Source organism: Pseudorca crassidens, chromosome 2 (assembly GCF_039906515.1).
Source record: "Pseudorca crassidens isolate mPseCra1 chromosome 2, mPseCra1.hap1, whole genome shotgun sequence".
Classification (NCBI taxonomy): domain Eukaryota; kingdom Metazoa; phylum Chordata; class Mammalia; order Artiodactyla; family Delphinidae; genus Pseudorca; species Pseudorca crassidens.
The window spans coordinates 17,812,020-17,827,895 of record NC_090297.1 but is presented as its reverse complement, the minus strand read 5'-3'; the positions used below and the strand labels follow the sequence as shown (position 1 = coordinate 17,827,895).

The 15,876-nt window shown below is 44.4% G+C and overlaps 1 protein-coding gene across 3 annotated transcripts in view; it reads left to right on the top strand.

The window, feature by feature from the left end:
* Positions 1-15,118, top strand: part of LUZP1 (leucine zipper protein 1) — an 80,924-nt gene extending 65,806 nt beyond the window's left edge. For 2 of the 3 annotated variants that reach the window (XM_067723480.1, XM_067723461.1), the window contains 2 exons: positions 6,024-9,199; positions 11,122-15,118. In XM_067723480.1, coding sequence (XP_067579581.1) covers positions 6,143-9,199; positions 11,122-11,277 — 3,213 coding nt within the window. In that variant the 5' untranslated portion in view covers positions 6,024-6,142 and the 3' untranslated portion in view covers positions 11,278-15,118. The remainder of the gene's footprint in view (positions 1-6,023; positions 9,200-11,121) is intronic. The other variant, XM_067723472.1, reaches the window with a different exon arrangement.
* The last annotated feature ends 758 nt before the right edge of the window (positions 15,119-15,876 follow it).

Here is a 15,876-nt window from a genome sequence, read left to right as displayed (position 1 = left end):
AATATTTCATTAAGGATTTTTGTATCTGTGTTCATGAGAGATATTGGGCTGTAGTTTTCTTGTAATGTCTTTGCTTTTGTTGTTAATGTAATGCTGGCATCAAAGGACAAGTTAGGAAGTATTCCCTTTGCTTCTCTTTTTGGAAGAGGTTGTAGATACTTGGTATAATTTCTTGGTATAATTTCATCAGTGAAATGATGGGCCTGGTGCTTTCTGTTTTGCAAGGTTATTAAATATTGATTCAATTTATTTAATAGATACAGGTCTATTAAGATTGTGTTTTTCTTCTTGTGTGAGTTTTGGTAGATTGTGTCTTTCAAGAAATTGATTTCATCTAAGCTATCAAGTTTGTGTGCATAGAGTTATGCATAATATTCCTTTATTATCCTTTTAGGGTCCATGGGATCTGTAGTGATGTCCCTCTTTCTTTTTTTAAAAAAATATTTATTTATTTGGTTGTGCCAGGTCTTAGCTGTGGCAGGTGGGCTCCTTAGTTGCGGCAGGTGGGCTCCTTAGTTATGGCATGCGAACTGTTAGGTGCGGCATGCATGTGGGATCTAGTTCCCTGACCAGGGATCAAACCTGGGCCCCCTGCATTGGGTTATTAGTAATTTGTGTTTTCTCTCTTTTTTTTTTCTTAGTTAGCCTGGCAAGAGGCTGATTGATTTTATTGATATTTTCAAAGAACCAGCTTTTGGTTTCATTGATTTTTTTTCTCTATTGATTTTCTGTTTTCAGTTTTATTGATTTCTACTCTAATTTTTATTATTTCTTTTCTTCAGCTTACTCTGGTTTTAATTTGCTCTTCTTTTTTCTAGTTCCCTAAGATAGGAGTTTATTGATTGTAGATCTTCATTCTTTACTAATATATTCATTCAGTGCTATAAATTTGCCTCTAAGCATTGCGTTTGCTACACCCCACGACTTTTGATAAAGTTGTATTTCGTTTTCATTTGGTTCAAAATACTTAAAACATTTCTCTTGAGATTTCTTCTTTGACCCATGTCAAAGAAGTGTGTTGTTTAATCTCCACATATTTTGGAATTCCAGCTATCTTTCTGGTACTGATTTCTAGTTCCATTCCATTGTGGTCTGGGAGTAGACATTGTATAGTTTCTTTTAAACTTGTTTGGGTGTGTTTTATGACCCAGAATGTAGTCTGTCTTGGTGAATGTTCCATGTGAACTTGAGAAGAATGTTTATTTTGTTGTTGGATGAAATAGTCTATAGATGTCCATTATATCCAGTTGATTGATGGTGTTGCTGAGTTCAGCTATGTCCTTACTGATTTTCTGCCTGCTGGATCTGTCCATTTATCACAGAGAGGTGTTGAACTCTCCAACCATAGTAATTGATTTATCTATTTCTCCTTGCAGTTCAATCAGTTTTTGCCTCACATATTTTGATGCACATACACATTAAGGACTATTGTCTTCTTGGAGAATTGACCCCTTTATCATTATGTTATATCCCCCTTTCCCCTTGATAACATTCCTTGTTCTAAAATCTGCTATCTGAAATTAATGTAGCTACTCCACCTTTCTTTTGATTAGTGTTAGATGGTATATCTTTCTTGATCCTTTTACTTTTAACCTATATATGTCTTTATTAAAATTTAAAGTGGGTTTTTTAAAAAAAAAATTATTTATTTATTTTTGGCTGCATTGGGTCTTCGTTGCTGCACCTGGGCTTTTTCTCTAGTCGTGTGAGTGGGGGCTACTCTTCACCGTGGTGCGCAGGCTTCTCACTGTGGTGGCTTCTCTTATTGCGGAGCATGGGCTGTAGGCGTGTGGGCTTCAGTAGTTGTGGCATTATTGCTATTATTATTTTGAAAAATTATCTGTTAGATAAATTAAGAATAGGAACAATTAAAAATTTTATTTTACTTGGACTTATTCCTTCTCTAATGCTCGTCCTTTTTTTTTTTATGTGTTCTGAGTTTTTGACCTATATCATTTTCCTTCTTACTGAAGAACTTCTTTTACCATTTTTTTGTAAGGTGGGTCAACTGGCAACAGGTCCCCTCAATTTTTATTTGTCCTAGAAAGTCTTTACTTTTGGAATTGACTTTTTTTAAATTTATTTTTTATTTTTGGCTGTGTTGGGTCTTAGTTGCAGCATGCGGGATCTTCGTTGCAGCATGTGGGATCTTTTGTTGTGGTGCATGGGTTCTCTCTAGTTGTGGTGCATGGGTTTTCTCTTTCTAGTTGTGGTACACAGGCTCCAGAGCGCATGGGCTCTACAGTTGTGGCATGTGAGCTCCAGAGTGCATGGGCTCTGTAGTTTGCAGCACGTAGGCCCTCTAGTTGAGGCACACGGGCTCAGTAGTTGTGGCGCGTGGGCTTAGTTGCCCTGTGGCATGTGGGATCTTAGTTCCCAACCAGGGATCAGACCCGCATCTCCTGCGTTGGAAGGTGGATTCTTTACCACTGGACCACCAGGGAAGTCCCTCTCCTTCACTTTTGAAGGATAATTTTGTAGGGTACAGCAGTCTACATTGGTGGTGTTTTTCTCTCAACATTTAAAATATTTCACTCTACTGTCTTGTCACTTGCATGATTTCTGAGAAGTCAGATGCTAATTCTTATCTTTGTTCCTCTGTAGGTAAGGTGTTTATTCCTCTGGGTTCTTTCAGGATTTTTCCTTTATCTTTGATTTTCTGTAGTGTGAATATGATATGCCTTGGTGTTTTCGTTTTTAGCATTTATCCTGCTTGGTGTTCTGAGCTTCCTGAATCTGTGGTTTGGTGCTGACATTAATTTGGGGAAATTCTGTCATTGCTTCAAATTTTTCTTCTCTTTCTTTCTTCTTCTGGTATTCCCGTTACACATGTGTTACACTTCTGGTAGTTATCCCACACTTCTTGGATATTCTGTTCCCTTTTTTTGCAGTCATTCTCTCTCTTTGCTTTTCAGGTTTAGAAGTTTTACTGACATATCCTCAAGCGCTGAGATTCTTTACCAGCTGTGTCTAGTTTACTAATGAGACAAAGGCATTTTTCATTTCTGTTGGTGTTTTTGATCTCTAACGTTTCTTTTTGATTCTTTTCTGTAATTTCTATTTCTTTTCTTACATTACCCATATGACCTTGCATGTTGTCTAATTTTTCCATTAGAGTCTCTAGCATATTAATCATAGTCATTTTGAATTTCTGTCTGAATTCTAACAGCTCTTCCATATCTGAGTCTGGTTCTGATGCTTGCTCTGTTTCTTTAAACTGTGTTTTTGTCTTTTAGTATGCCTTGTAATTTTTTGTTGAAAGCTGGACATGATGTCCTGGGTAAAAATAACTTAGGCAAGTAGGCCTTTAGTGATGTTGTGGTATAGTGTTGGGGAAGGGGAAGTATCCTGTTGTCCCATGATCAGGTCTCAGTTTTTTAGTAAGCCTGGGCCCCTGGGCTATGAATTTCACAAGTGCTTCTCAATGTCAGGTCCTACGTGCCACCCCTCTCCCTACCCCATCCCCTAGGTGGTACAGGATGGCTGGAGTTGGGCATATTCCTTCCACCATGTAGAAAGTTAGAGCTGGCTGGAGTTGGGTATTTTCCTTCCCCCAGGTTAGTTAGGCTCGGATAAGACTCTAATAGGTTAGACCCTGGTTTCAAAATGGTTAATTTACCCTCCTCCAGCTGGAAGCATGAGGGGATTTTTTCCCATCTTCACTGTGGGAACCTGGTACAGCTCCTGGAGGTAAAGCTCACAAAATGTGGTGCATCCCCCACCTAAGACTGAGACGCCCTCTGTTGTGTTTGACTCCCAAAGTTGTCCACCCTGAGCCTCGAGAAGTTTGTCAGTTGCAGTTTAGGTTTTCCTACCCTGGTATTAGTTCCTGTGGAGGTTTCTACTCCTGCATTTCTGCTCTGGTAAATTGTGTTCTCTGTATCCACTTGTCTGTTTAACTTTGGGGGAAGCAGTTTTCTCTGTAACCTCAGTTCTCTGATGGATCTAAGAAGAGTTGTTGATTTTGTTTGTTCAGCTTTTTACTTGTTAGGAAGAAGTGATGACTTTAGAAGCTCCTTACATGCTGGACCAGAAACTGAAAGTATACCCTACCATCTCTATGTATTTTACTTCTTTTGTGCCTTAACGTTTTTAAAAATTATTTTTTATTTTGGCAAAAAATGCATAACATAAAATGTATCATCTTAACCATTTTTAAATGTACACTTTTTTAGTAGTGTTAAGTATATATACACACTGTTGTCCAACCAATCTCTGGAACATTTTTTATCTTGCAGAACTGAAAGATAAAAATGGTTCTATACCCATTGAACAACAAGTCCCTATTTCCTCTTTCCCTCAGCTTCTGGCCATCACCATTCTACTTTGTTTCTATGAATTTGACTATTCCAGGTACCTCATATAAGTGAAATCATATAGTATTTGTCTTTTGTGACTGGATTATTTCACTTAGTATAACGTCCTCGAGGTGCATCCATGTTGAAGCGTCAGAATTTCCTTCCTTTTTAAGATTGAATAACATTTCATTGTATGTGTAAACCACATTTTGTGTATCCATTCATCCACTGATGGACATTTAGGTTGCTTCCACCTTTTGGCTCTTGTGAAAATGCTGCTATGAACATAGGTATGGGGACTTCCCTGGCGGTCCAGTGGTTAGGACTCTGCGCTTCCACTGCAAGGGGCCTGGGTTTGATCCCTGGTTGGGGAAGTAAGATCCCGCAAGCTGCACAGTGTGGCCAAAAGAAAAATTAAAAAAAAAACAGGTGTGCAAACATCCCTCTGAGATCATTCTTTCATTTTTTGCATATATATCCAGAAGTGGAATTGCTGGATCATATGATAATTAGTTTTTAATTTTTTGAGGAACCACCATCATGTTTTTCCATAGTAGTTATAGCATTTTCCCACCAACAGTGTACAAAGGTTCCAGTTCTCCACATCTGTACACTTTTTGTTTTTTGATAGTAGTCGTCCTTGGATATCATCTTTGGAGAAATGTCTATTCAAGTCCTTTTCCCATTTTTAAATCAGGTTCTTTTTCGCTGTTAAGTTGTAGAAGTTCTTTATATATTCTGCTTATTAATGCCTTATCAGATATACGATTAATATCTATTCTTAACAAGGTCTAAAGTTAGTTATAATAACACTATCCTCTTCGCAAAGAATATAACATTCTAAGAACACTTGAATTCTGATTTCTCTCTTTATGATTTACATGTTATTATTGTTTAGTGTTTCAGTTCCACTTTGGGGAGAAGGAGCAGGATAAAACCAATCCCTAATTGATTTTTATTGTTTAACTGAATCAATCAGTGCTTGTCTGGGTTAATTTCTTTTCCTTCTTGCATCTAATGCCTTCTTTAAATGATCAGTTTCTGTATTCTGAAGTACGTCTATCAATAGTTTTTTCAGTGATAAACACTTAAATTTTTATTTTCCTTTTATTTGTTCTTAAAGTGTTTCTGACTAATTATATCTCTCTTTCATAGTTTCTCTTGGTATTTACTTCTAGGAGATTTACTTCTAGGTTAGTTATTTTCTCTTAGAACTTTTAAAGATGTTATATCATGTCTTTTCGTTTTGTTTTGTTATCATGTCTTTTATCTTCTTGATGTCCACTTAAAAGTTTCTGCTGAGAATCCAGTTCAGTTGTTATTTCTTCATAGACTATTTGCTCCCCCCCACCCCTTACTGCTTTTAAAATACCTTGTGGTATTCTGCTGTATCCTTATGATGCTTCTAGGTGCAGATTTTATTTTTATCCTTCTTGGGTTGGACTTTGCTTCCTGAATATCGAACAGTTGGTCATGTAAATGAGGCATTTTTGTGTCTTTTTGCCATGCTGCCATTGGTGGCATTCTTCATTAGGGTGAAACTAGGCATCAGCCATAAAGAACCAGTGTTTTCTTGCAGGTTTAGTCAAATTCAGTCATTCAACAAATTTCAACACCTGCCATGTTCTAGGCACAAGAATTACATATGGGAACTCTTTACAACTGGGAGTTGAAGTAGAGGTTTTAGATTTGCTGCCTGACATGCTTTCTGCTTTTCTTCTGTAGACTGATAATGGTCTCGAGCTGCCAAAGAAGGTTGTGGATGCCAAGAGAAAGGTAACCGTTTCTCATCCCCTCGAGTGGAACTGGGTGCCTCTAGGAGCCCACATTGGCTGGCAGTAGACATGGCTGAATTTACAAGCTACAAGGATACTGCTTCCAGCCGCCACCTGCGGTTTAAGTTACAGAGTCTAAGCCGCCGTCTTGATGAGTTGGAGGAAGCCACAAAAAACCTCCAGAAAGCAGAGGATGAGCTCCTGGATCTCCAGGACAAGGTGATTCAGGCGGAAGGCAGCAACTCCAGCATGTTGGCTGAGATTGAAGTGCTGCGTCAGCGAGTGCTGAGAATCGAAGGCAAAGATGAGGAAATTAAGAGAGCAGAGGATCTCTGTCAGCAGATGAAGGAGAAACTTGAGGAGGAGGAAAACCTCACCCGGGAGCTAAAATCTGAGATTGAGCGGCTTCAGAAACGAATGGCTGAACTGGAGAAGCTAGAGGAGGCCTTTAGCAGGAGTAAGAATGACTGTACCCAACTGTGTTTGAGCCTGAATGAGGAGAGAAACCTGACAAAGAAAATCTCCTCTGAGCTGGAAATGCTCAGGGTCAAAGTGAAAGAACTAGAATCTTCTGAGGACCGGCTGGATAAAACTGAGCAGAGTTTAGTGTCAGAGTTAGAAAAGCTGAAATCATTAACTCTGACCTTTGTAAGTGAGAGAAAATACTTGAATGAAAAGGAGAAAGAAAACGAGAAACTGATAAAAGAGCTCACTCAAAAATTGGAGCAGAACAAAAAAATGAACCGAGATTATACAAGGAATGCTTCTAACCTTCTGGAAAGGAATGACCTACGAATTGAGGATGGTATCTCTTCCACACTGCCGTCCAAAGAATCAAGAAGGAAGGGAACTCTGGACTATCTAAAGCAGGTAGAGAATGAAACAAGAAACAAATCAGAAAATGAAAAGAACCGAAATCAGGAAGACAACAAAGTAAAAGACCTTAACCAAGAGATTGAGAAACTTAAGACACAAATCAAGCATTTTGAATCTTTGGAGGAAGAGCTTAAGAAAATGAGGGCCAAAAATAATGACCTTCAGGATAATTACTTAAGTGAACAAAATAAAAACAAACTCTTAGCCAGCCAGCTGGAGGAGATAAAGCTACAAATCAAGAAACAGAAAGAATTAGAGAACGGGGAGGTAGAAGGGGAAGATGCTTTCCTGTCCAGCAAAGGCAGGCATGAGAGGACTAAGTTTAGAGCGCATGGGAATGAGGCACCTGTGTCCAAGCAGACACCCCGGGAACTGTCCCCTCAGCATAAGCGGGAAAGGCACCGAAACAGGGAATTTGTTCTCAACAATGAAAACTATCCTCTGAGCAACAGGCAGGTTTCCTCTCCCAGCTTTACCAACAGGAGGGCAGCCAAAGCTTCCAACACAGGGGCAGGTGCAGACAGTGGGACTCAGGAGACAAAGAGAACTGAAGATCGATTCGCATCTGGCTCCTCTCAGAGTGAAGGGAAGAAGTCCAGGGAACAGCCGTCAGTGCTTAGCCGCTACCCGCCAGCTGCCCAGGAGCACAATAAAGTTTGGAAGGGCACTCCCAAGCCAGGTACTGAGAGTGGGCTGAAGGGGAAAGTAGAGAAGACGACACGAACATTTAGTGATACCACCCATGGATCTGTTCCCAATGACATATCAGGGAGAGGTGACAAGGCTTCTGACACCTCCACAGAGGCCCTCTTTGGCAAGAGGGGGCAGGTGCCTGGCAATGGAAGTCAAATAACTCAGGCTGCAGACTCTGGCAGTTCTAAGGCCGTGGGAGCTCTGGCAACATCTAGAAGATCTTCCTCAGAAGGGCTCTCTAAGGGGAAAAAGGCTGCCAACGGCCCAGAGGCTGATACCAGTTTCCCAAATTCCAAGGCTCCACCTTTATCAAAGTATCCTTATAGCTCCAGAAGCCAAGAGAACATCCTTCAGGGCTTTTCAACCCCCAGTAAAGAAGGACTTGATCAACCCATAGCAGTTGTGATGGAAGACAGTAGTCAGCATGAGGCCCTGAGATGTCGAGTCATCAAATCCAGTGGCAGAGAGAAGCCAGACTCAGATGATGATATGGACATGGTGTCTCTTGTTACTGCCAAATTGGTAAACACAACCATTACTCCAGAGCCCAAGCAACAGCCCAACTCTAGAGAAAAGGCCAAATCCCGAGGGGGACTTAGAACCTCCCTCTTTGAGAATGATAAAGATGTGGGAACAGAAAATGAATCTGGGAAACCTGTCAGAGCCTCCACCAATGCCGTGGAGCTCCCAGAGGCCAATGGTGCCGGGGTAAAAAGCCAGCGGCCCTTTAGCCCCAGAGAGGCCTTGCGATCTAGAGCCATCATCAAACCTGTCATCATTGATAAGGATGTGAAAAAAGTCATGGGAGGATCTGGAACCGAGGCCACATTGGAAAAACAGAAGTCTACTTCCAAACCAGGGCCAAACAAAGTGACAAGCAGTATAACTATCTACCCCTCTGACAGCAGCCCGAGAGCTGCTCTAGGCGAGGCCCTGCGGGAGAGGCACACATCCACCAGCAACATCCAGGTTGGGCCACCAGAGCTCACGTCGGTTAGTAACCATGTCAGCTCCCCCTTTGAGCTCTCCATTCACAAACATGACATCACCCTGCAGTTCACAGAAGCTGAAAGAATGGGAGATGGGGCCCCGAAGAACAGGCCAGAAACGGTGGTCTCTCGGAGCAGCATTATAATCAAGCCATCCGATCCTGTGGAGAGGAATAGCCATGCACCCACAGCGGAGACAATCAGGTGGAAAAGCCATAGTGGCCCCTTAGAAGTGGGCTCGTCAGATGCCAGACACGTTACTGTGAGAAATGCCTGGAAGAGTAGGCGAGACTTGAACTCTTTAGAAGACCCCCCGACTCGAATAGGTAAAAATGTGGAATCTACCAACACCTACATCCAGAGATCTTCCACAGACTATTCAGACCTTGAACAGCCCAGCTCATACCTTTTTGAGCAGGGCACTCGAAGGGTAGGCAACTCAGGGGATGCCCCCGAGCTCTCCTCCAGAAGGACCCAAAGCAGCCTCACCGTGTCAGAGGTGCTCACTCGTCGGAATCGGGTAGGAGATACTGTCACGGCTGAAGCCTGGAACCACTTGGCAGGCATGGTAAGTCCCACTTCTTTCCCTCTCTCCTGTTCTCCTTCCACTTTCCCCTTTTCTCCTTTACTTTCTTTTTTGTTCCCCTCTGCCCTGGCCTGTGTGACTCAGGATTATGGAGACTGGGGCTGAGAAACACTGAATAGAACTGGGTAGTTCAGAGAACTGTTGAAAATAATGTGGATTTGGCCTTAAAGAAGAATGAAGTACCTTGAAGAAGGTATTTGGCAGAGAGCAGCATGCATTTCCAAAATCTTTTCCCCAATTTGTCTCCTTCATTTTGCCTTCACATATGAAGGCTACAAAAAAGGAGAGAGATGTGGCCTCTGTTCTCTTGGTCGCCAGAGGAGCTCCCCTTATAGCCCCACAGAGCAGTACCTAGAAGCACAAGAATCAGCTGCAGCTGTTGGGAGGTTCTGGGTTAAAGGAGGAAGCACAGTGGCTTTCTGTAGAGCAGAGATGGAGCCAAGGAAATGAGTTCTTTGGCTGCCTCAGTTTAGGCAGATCTTTGCCAGCTGCTGGCATGTAGGGGCTGAGGAGCGCTGGGGCTTACACTGGGCCTACTTGGATAAGCTTTATGCCCGAGCATCACTTTTTGTCCCAGACACCTATGTAGGCCATTATGTCATCAGTCTGAGGGCAGGGCTGGTTCAGTGTGGCTTGTTACTGGATAGACAAATCTAGAATCTCTCCTTATATGAGTGTCAGAGTGCCAGAACAACATATGAAGGGGAAGCCCCCAGGAGTGTCTTTTAGATGTGAGTCCTGTGATGAAGAAAGATGTTTTTGACCTAGAGATTGTTCCCTTCTTTTATTATTTGTTTAAATATTTATTTTTGGCTGCGCCGGGTCTTAGTTGCGGCACGCGGGATCTTTCGTTGTGGTGTGTGGGCTTCTCTCTAGTTGAGGCGCGCGGGCTCTAGAGCATGCAGGCTTAGTTGCCCCATGGCATGTGGGATCTTAGTTCCCCAACCAGGGATCGAACCTGTGCCTCCTGCATTGGAAGGCGGATTCTTAACCTCTGGACTACCAGGGAAGTCCCTGTTCCTTTCTTTTAAAAGGCAGGTGGTGACTGTGTGTTAAGTTGAAAAGCCCTGAGTCTTTACAGGGTACTTTAAAGCACTTCCCCACCCGCTGTCTTATTCAGTCTCTCCAACAGCCCTGGTGTGTGTGGGGGGATATTATCCCTATTTTTTAGATGTAGAAATGGAGGGTCAGCGACACAAAGGGTCTCTTCACCAAGGCCATCCAGGTGAATTACTGGAAGAGCTAAGATTTGAATCCAAGATTCTTGTCTCTAAATCCAGTGCTCTTTTTTACCTTGCCAACCAGACTTTCTCACTCATTCTTTGATCTGCATTAGCTGGGGAGGAGCAACAAGAACATTAAAAAGGCAGAATTCTGGTAGAAGAGGAGTGCAGAGAAAGTTGGATGAAGCTAAAACTGTGGATGTCTGAGAAATACAGGGTGAGGGGCACATATGAGATGAGATATGGTAGGAAAGGTATATGTGAGCTTTTTGGTAGTCTGTAGGTGGGAAGTAGGATAAGAGCTGTCCAGCTTCCTTTTCATACTTCGCTGCCTCTCCAGCGAGCAAATGGCTCTGACCCTGAGAGGCCTGCAGCCTGCACGTGCAACACTCCAGTAATGCTGGCCCCTACTTGGAGGTCCCACTCCAGTGGCCCTGTTCCTGGTCCTGTCCCTTTTTAGGGCTCCTGTTCAGCTGTGAGCCTCCCAGTCTACCCTAGGAGCTCTCAGCAGCTTGGAGTTCGTAGGTGGAACTTTGATACTGGCCAGTCCTTTGCAGTTCTGCTGTGGTCGGTCTGCACCACATCTCCCTGTTAGAGAGGGCCATTGGGGTGGGGAGTGACGGTGTCTTATTATTCACTGTATTGTTCTCTGCAGCTGACTTTTGTCATCTGTTGGCACAGGAGGAAGGTGACGACTGCACACTCAGTGTCTACAGGCGACTGCACAACTCCCTCGAAAGGTCTGAACTGTCTGCAAAGCCGGGGCTGCCCGAGCCTGGGCGACCCCGGGCTGAGGAACGGTTACGGCCAAACAGGCCCTGTGCTGAGGAAAACTGAGCCAGCTGGTGAGGTCTGCTGTCTCCTCTGCTCCTGCTTCTCAGCTCTTGCGCCTTCCTGCCCTGTGAAGGAGCCAGGCTAGAAACTAGGCCTTGGCTGGGAGACTGGCAGAGAGCCAGGCTGTGGCTTCTTTTTTGCCAGTTGGCCAGAGGGAATCAGAAACTACAAGCTGGACATGGTCACCCAGGGCCAGCCTTCCCTGATGCATGAGTCTACTCTCCTTGTCCCCGTCCCCCAGGTAGGATGGGCCACTCTGGCCCCCACATGAGGAAAGACATAGAAACCCCTTGTATCCCCGCCACACAACAGCAGCCAAATCTCTTCTCTGCTCCTTGGTGGGTTCTGTGTCATAGGGCAACCCCTTCTGTGGTTAACGTTCTGATTTCTTAGTTTCTTCACCGCATCCAGTTCACTCCTCATTTGCCCCAGGGGCCTGTGCACCCACCAGCCATCAGCTCCATCTAGGGGGTTCCATTTCTTCCCCTGTGGAGTTCCTCAGACTTTTACAGGGGTTTATGGAACTACCCTTTAGGTTGAAGTTTCTCTGACTGGGCCCCCGGGCTGACCATTGATTGCTGGGGGCAGAGCACACGGGTACCCACCTACTGGAATGACATCACACCCCCCCCACCAACCCCGGCTCTCTGTTCACCTTCCAAAGGCACCTGGAAGTGCACGAGCCTCATGCATCTCCTTCCCTGGGCACCAACATGCTGCTGGCCTTGCCTGCTCCTCTCCTGTGGCTGGAGACTTCAGGCTGACTTCGTTGTTTTCTCCTTTGGAATACTCCCAGACTAACCTGGGCCTGACCCAGCATACTCTGCCTTCTAGGAAGCGCCAGCACGGGGGAAAGTAGACAGGAAGAAGCAATTTCCCCGTAGTCACTCCACAAAGCAATGGCTCCATGAAAGGCATGGACTTTGTTCCTCCTCCTCATCCCCCGTGGAGGAGGTATCGCACTTTACCAAGCTGATGCATTCCTACAGAAGTGGGCCCATGATTTCTGCAAACCAGCTATCATTATGATGACTTCATTGGAGGAAAGGTAATACGTGCCCATCAAGGGCCCTAGATTCATACAATTCAAAATATAGCAAACCTTTCAGGAAGCCACATAAAGAAAAATTGATTAGATTCCTTATACCAATCACGTGGGGAAAGAACCGTACATTCTTGGCACTGCTTTTTCTAAGCATTCTCTCAGTTCAAAGAAGGGATCCCCTTTCAAAGGCTACCTTTATGAAGCAGACACTGTTCCTTCATAGTGAAAGAGCATTAGAGTGGAAGTCAGGAAAGCTGAATTTTCTTCATGGCTTTGTACTTCCTTGCTATGTGACCTTGGGCAAGTCATTGTCCTCTTGGGGCCTCAGTTTCCCTATCTGTAAAATGAGTTCTTTGAAATGGATGGTCTCTAAGGATCCTAAATCTGGCATTCTAAGATTTTTGTTTCCTCCCTGTGGGGGGTGAGTCTTAATCGTGGAAGGTATTGTCCAAATGGGTTTACATGTGTCCTTCCCATCGCCTTTGTTTTCCTGGGCCTTATTCTTTCCAGTTCCCCATGTTTTAATGTCATGAGGATGAACTCAGAGAAGTTCCCTTGGCCTCACTTTTCCAGTTTATAAAGTGAAAGGGTGAGGTTAGATGGTCTCTGCGGCCCTTTTCAACACCAACCTTGCCCAGTGCCACACAGCAGGCCACGTGCTTTCCACAGCACAAGGTGTGTATCTCCTGTTCCAGTGCTTCTTGAATCTTCCCTGCCTCCGCTCAGGGTGGGAACCAGCGTTTGCCCCTCCCTTGTCTGCATCAGATTTGGCGATCCTGGAGGAGGCTTGGGGAGCACCTACTTGACTTTCACGGACAGGAGTGTTTTGCTTATACTTCCATTTTCTGGAGTTTTGCCAATCTAAGGGTATTTGTCATGTGGCTTGCCTTTTCTTCACATTGCTGCCTCAGATACTCAAGATGCTGTTTTCAAAATCTCTTCCTGCTGCTTTTCCTGGGTCATTGGCTCAAGGCTGCAACCTCTCACTTGTAGCCTTCCTGCCATTCTTCTTAACTGGTTGTCAACCCTGAGAGTCCAAAGGAAACAGACCCCTGTGGCGGTCAACTGAGGCTATAGGAAATTAGGTCTGTGGTTCGTTGCTGGTGGAAACAGAAGGGCGCCAAACGATGCCTACAAAGATCTCGCCAGTAATTCTTGTCTTTTTGGGCGTTGGGAGCCCTGGATTCTGGTGCTGTAGCTCCTGGTGCCAAAGTCTGGATCTTTCCACATTTTAGCAGCACCAACATCTGCCACCACCCAGAATGCTCTGTGGAAGAGGGGCAGCTATGGTGCCCTTTTGCTGGGGCTGCTATCTTAAAATCTGAGTGCAATAGGGTTTGATTGTAACAGTTATTTGAGGATAAATATTTTGTTTCCTTAATCTGCACACTTTCTAGAGCCGCTGTAAAATAGATTTTATTTTTAAATGTCCTCAGCATTGCAGAAAATATATTTGTAATAGCAGGTGAACGCTAGAGGCTCAGTTCCTCTGGGCTTCAAATGGCTGGCAAGGCTGGCTGTCAAATTCCAAAGTTGGAAGGCCTGTTTCTGAAAAGCAACCTAGGTGTGACCGTCTGGACCCAGGCCTCACCATCAGGGGTCCTGGAGGAAACTTCCAAATGGGAGACCTGGTAGTTGAATAGTTGTCTAATCAAGCCAAATATTCCCTCTGTCCCAGCCAACAAACCCACTTTTATGACCAGCCTCTTCTGCAGCTTGGCTCTAACTCGGAATTTTACTGGCAGGTGTATGGGGTGTGGGAGGGTTCCTAGTAAGGTCTGGGAAGCTGGCACTCCAGAGCTGCTTGCTTGGAGAAAGTAGAGCTGGCTCAGTGCTAGGAGCTGGTCTCCTCCACCTGCCCCCGCCTGTCTGTCACCACTCTGGTACTAGAAACAACCAGAGAAAGCTGCAGGGACGGTGGGCAGAGAAGTTGCGGCTGTTTCTGCTTTTGCGTAGCAAGGAAACAGTTCCCGGGTGGGCCACAGGGATTTGCAGTGGGGCCAAGAATTCCAGCCTCGGCCACAGGCAGGCCTGCACGTGACGCTATCACCCTCGTGGGGTGTGGGAGCGTCTGTGTTGCTCTTGGACTTGCCATCCTGGGGCAGTTTTAGTTCTTTATATTTAGTGAGTTAGTGCCATGTGCTATCGTTTCGCAGTAAAGGAATAGGGACCCTGCCCCTGGGTCCCCAGCTGCCTTTGTTGGTGTGGGTTTATCATTACTCTGACAAGACTGCTTTGGAAGAGCTGCTTTTAGGGATTACCTTTTAAATACCCCAGGGTGGGGAACAACAGGGTTCTCCTCAAAGCCTCACAACCAAGATCATAGGGAAAGGGGCCCTACTTTCCTGCTGCTTCACAGCTCAGAACATGTACTGAATGGAATGTATTATTTTTAAGAGAATAAAGTCTATTTTTTTTTTTTTTTTTGTATTTTAAAGATCGGGAGGGCTAGGGAAGTAGCCCTCAAATAAACTGTTATTACATTATAGGCCCCCTTGCTAGGGGACACATCAGTATCTGTCGGTCCACACCTACTTGCTCAGGCAGGTGCTCTGGTCTCTCCCCTGCCCCTTGGAGTCTAGGTGCAGCAGCTTCTCCTACATTCCAGCTCCAAGCATGGGACCAAGGAGGCCAGACCCTGTCGCTGGAAACCAGGGCGAAGCCATGAGCAGTGACTCAGGGCTCCTTGGGTGCATGTGTATAGTTGAAGCTGCCTGTCTGCATGTATCCTCTGGCTCTAATGCTGTCTCTGTTGGCTCTGCAGCACAATATGTAACCAATAAAGCTCCCTAGTTTCCATGTGCTTTGTGTGAGTGTGAGTCAGTGATGCCATTTTTCTTGATGTCATCTCTGTGTACAGCTGTTGCTGTGCACTGGTGCAGCTAGTATATTTCATTTACATTTACTGAAAATACTCAGCCAATTACTGATGCCGTAAGGACTGGAAACATAGCTGAGGCTTGGGAAAGGACATTTCCTCGGACTCATGTAACTGGACTTGGAATCATATAGCAGTTATTTCATTGCTACATTTTACTTTTAGGCTCTTCTCTCATCACACACACACACACACACACACAAACAATCATCTGTGTCGTCTCCCAAGCTGCCTATGTCGTTTATTTAAAAAACAAAAACTCTTCAAAGACCACATACCACTGGATCAGACACCCTAACCTCCTGAGGTAACAATATTCATGGGAAAGCTAGGATTCAAATATAGGTTGTGGTCCAAAGTCAATATACTTTCTACTACACGCTCTTCTCACCTTTACATCATAGTTGCACCACTTGCCCTGATCCTGGTGTGCAAATTTTTCCCATGGTTGTCACTCATTCCAGGATGAGGAAAAAGCCCTCTCCATCTTCATCTTCCAGTCAGACCACCAATGTAATGTCCCTTAAATCTTACTAAGAATAAAACCTCATTTAAACTAATTATAGGGAAGAATTGACTAACGGGAGTAAAATCCAACTTCCAGAAGCAGATTATGTATAACTTACAGTAACATAGTCTGTTAGGAACCTTTTGGAAGAAAAAGGCACTGTTCCCTTTT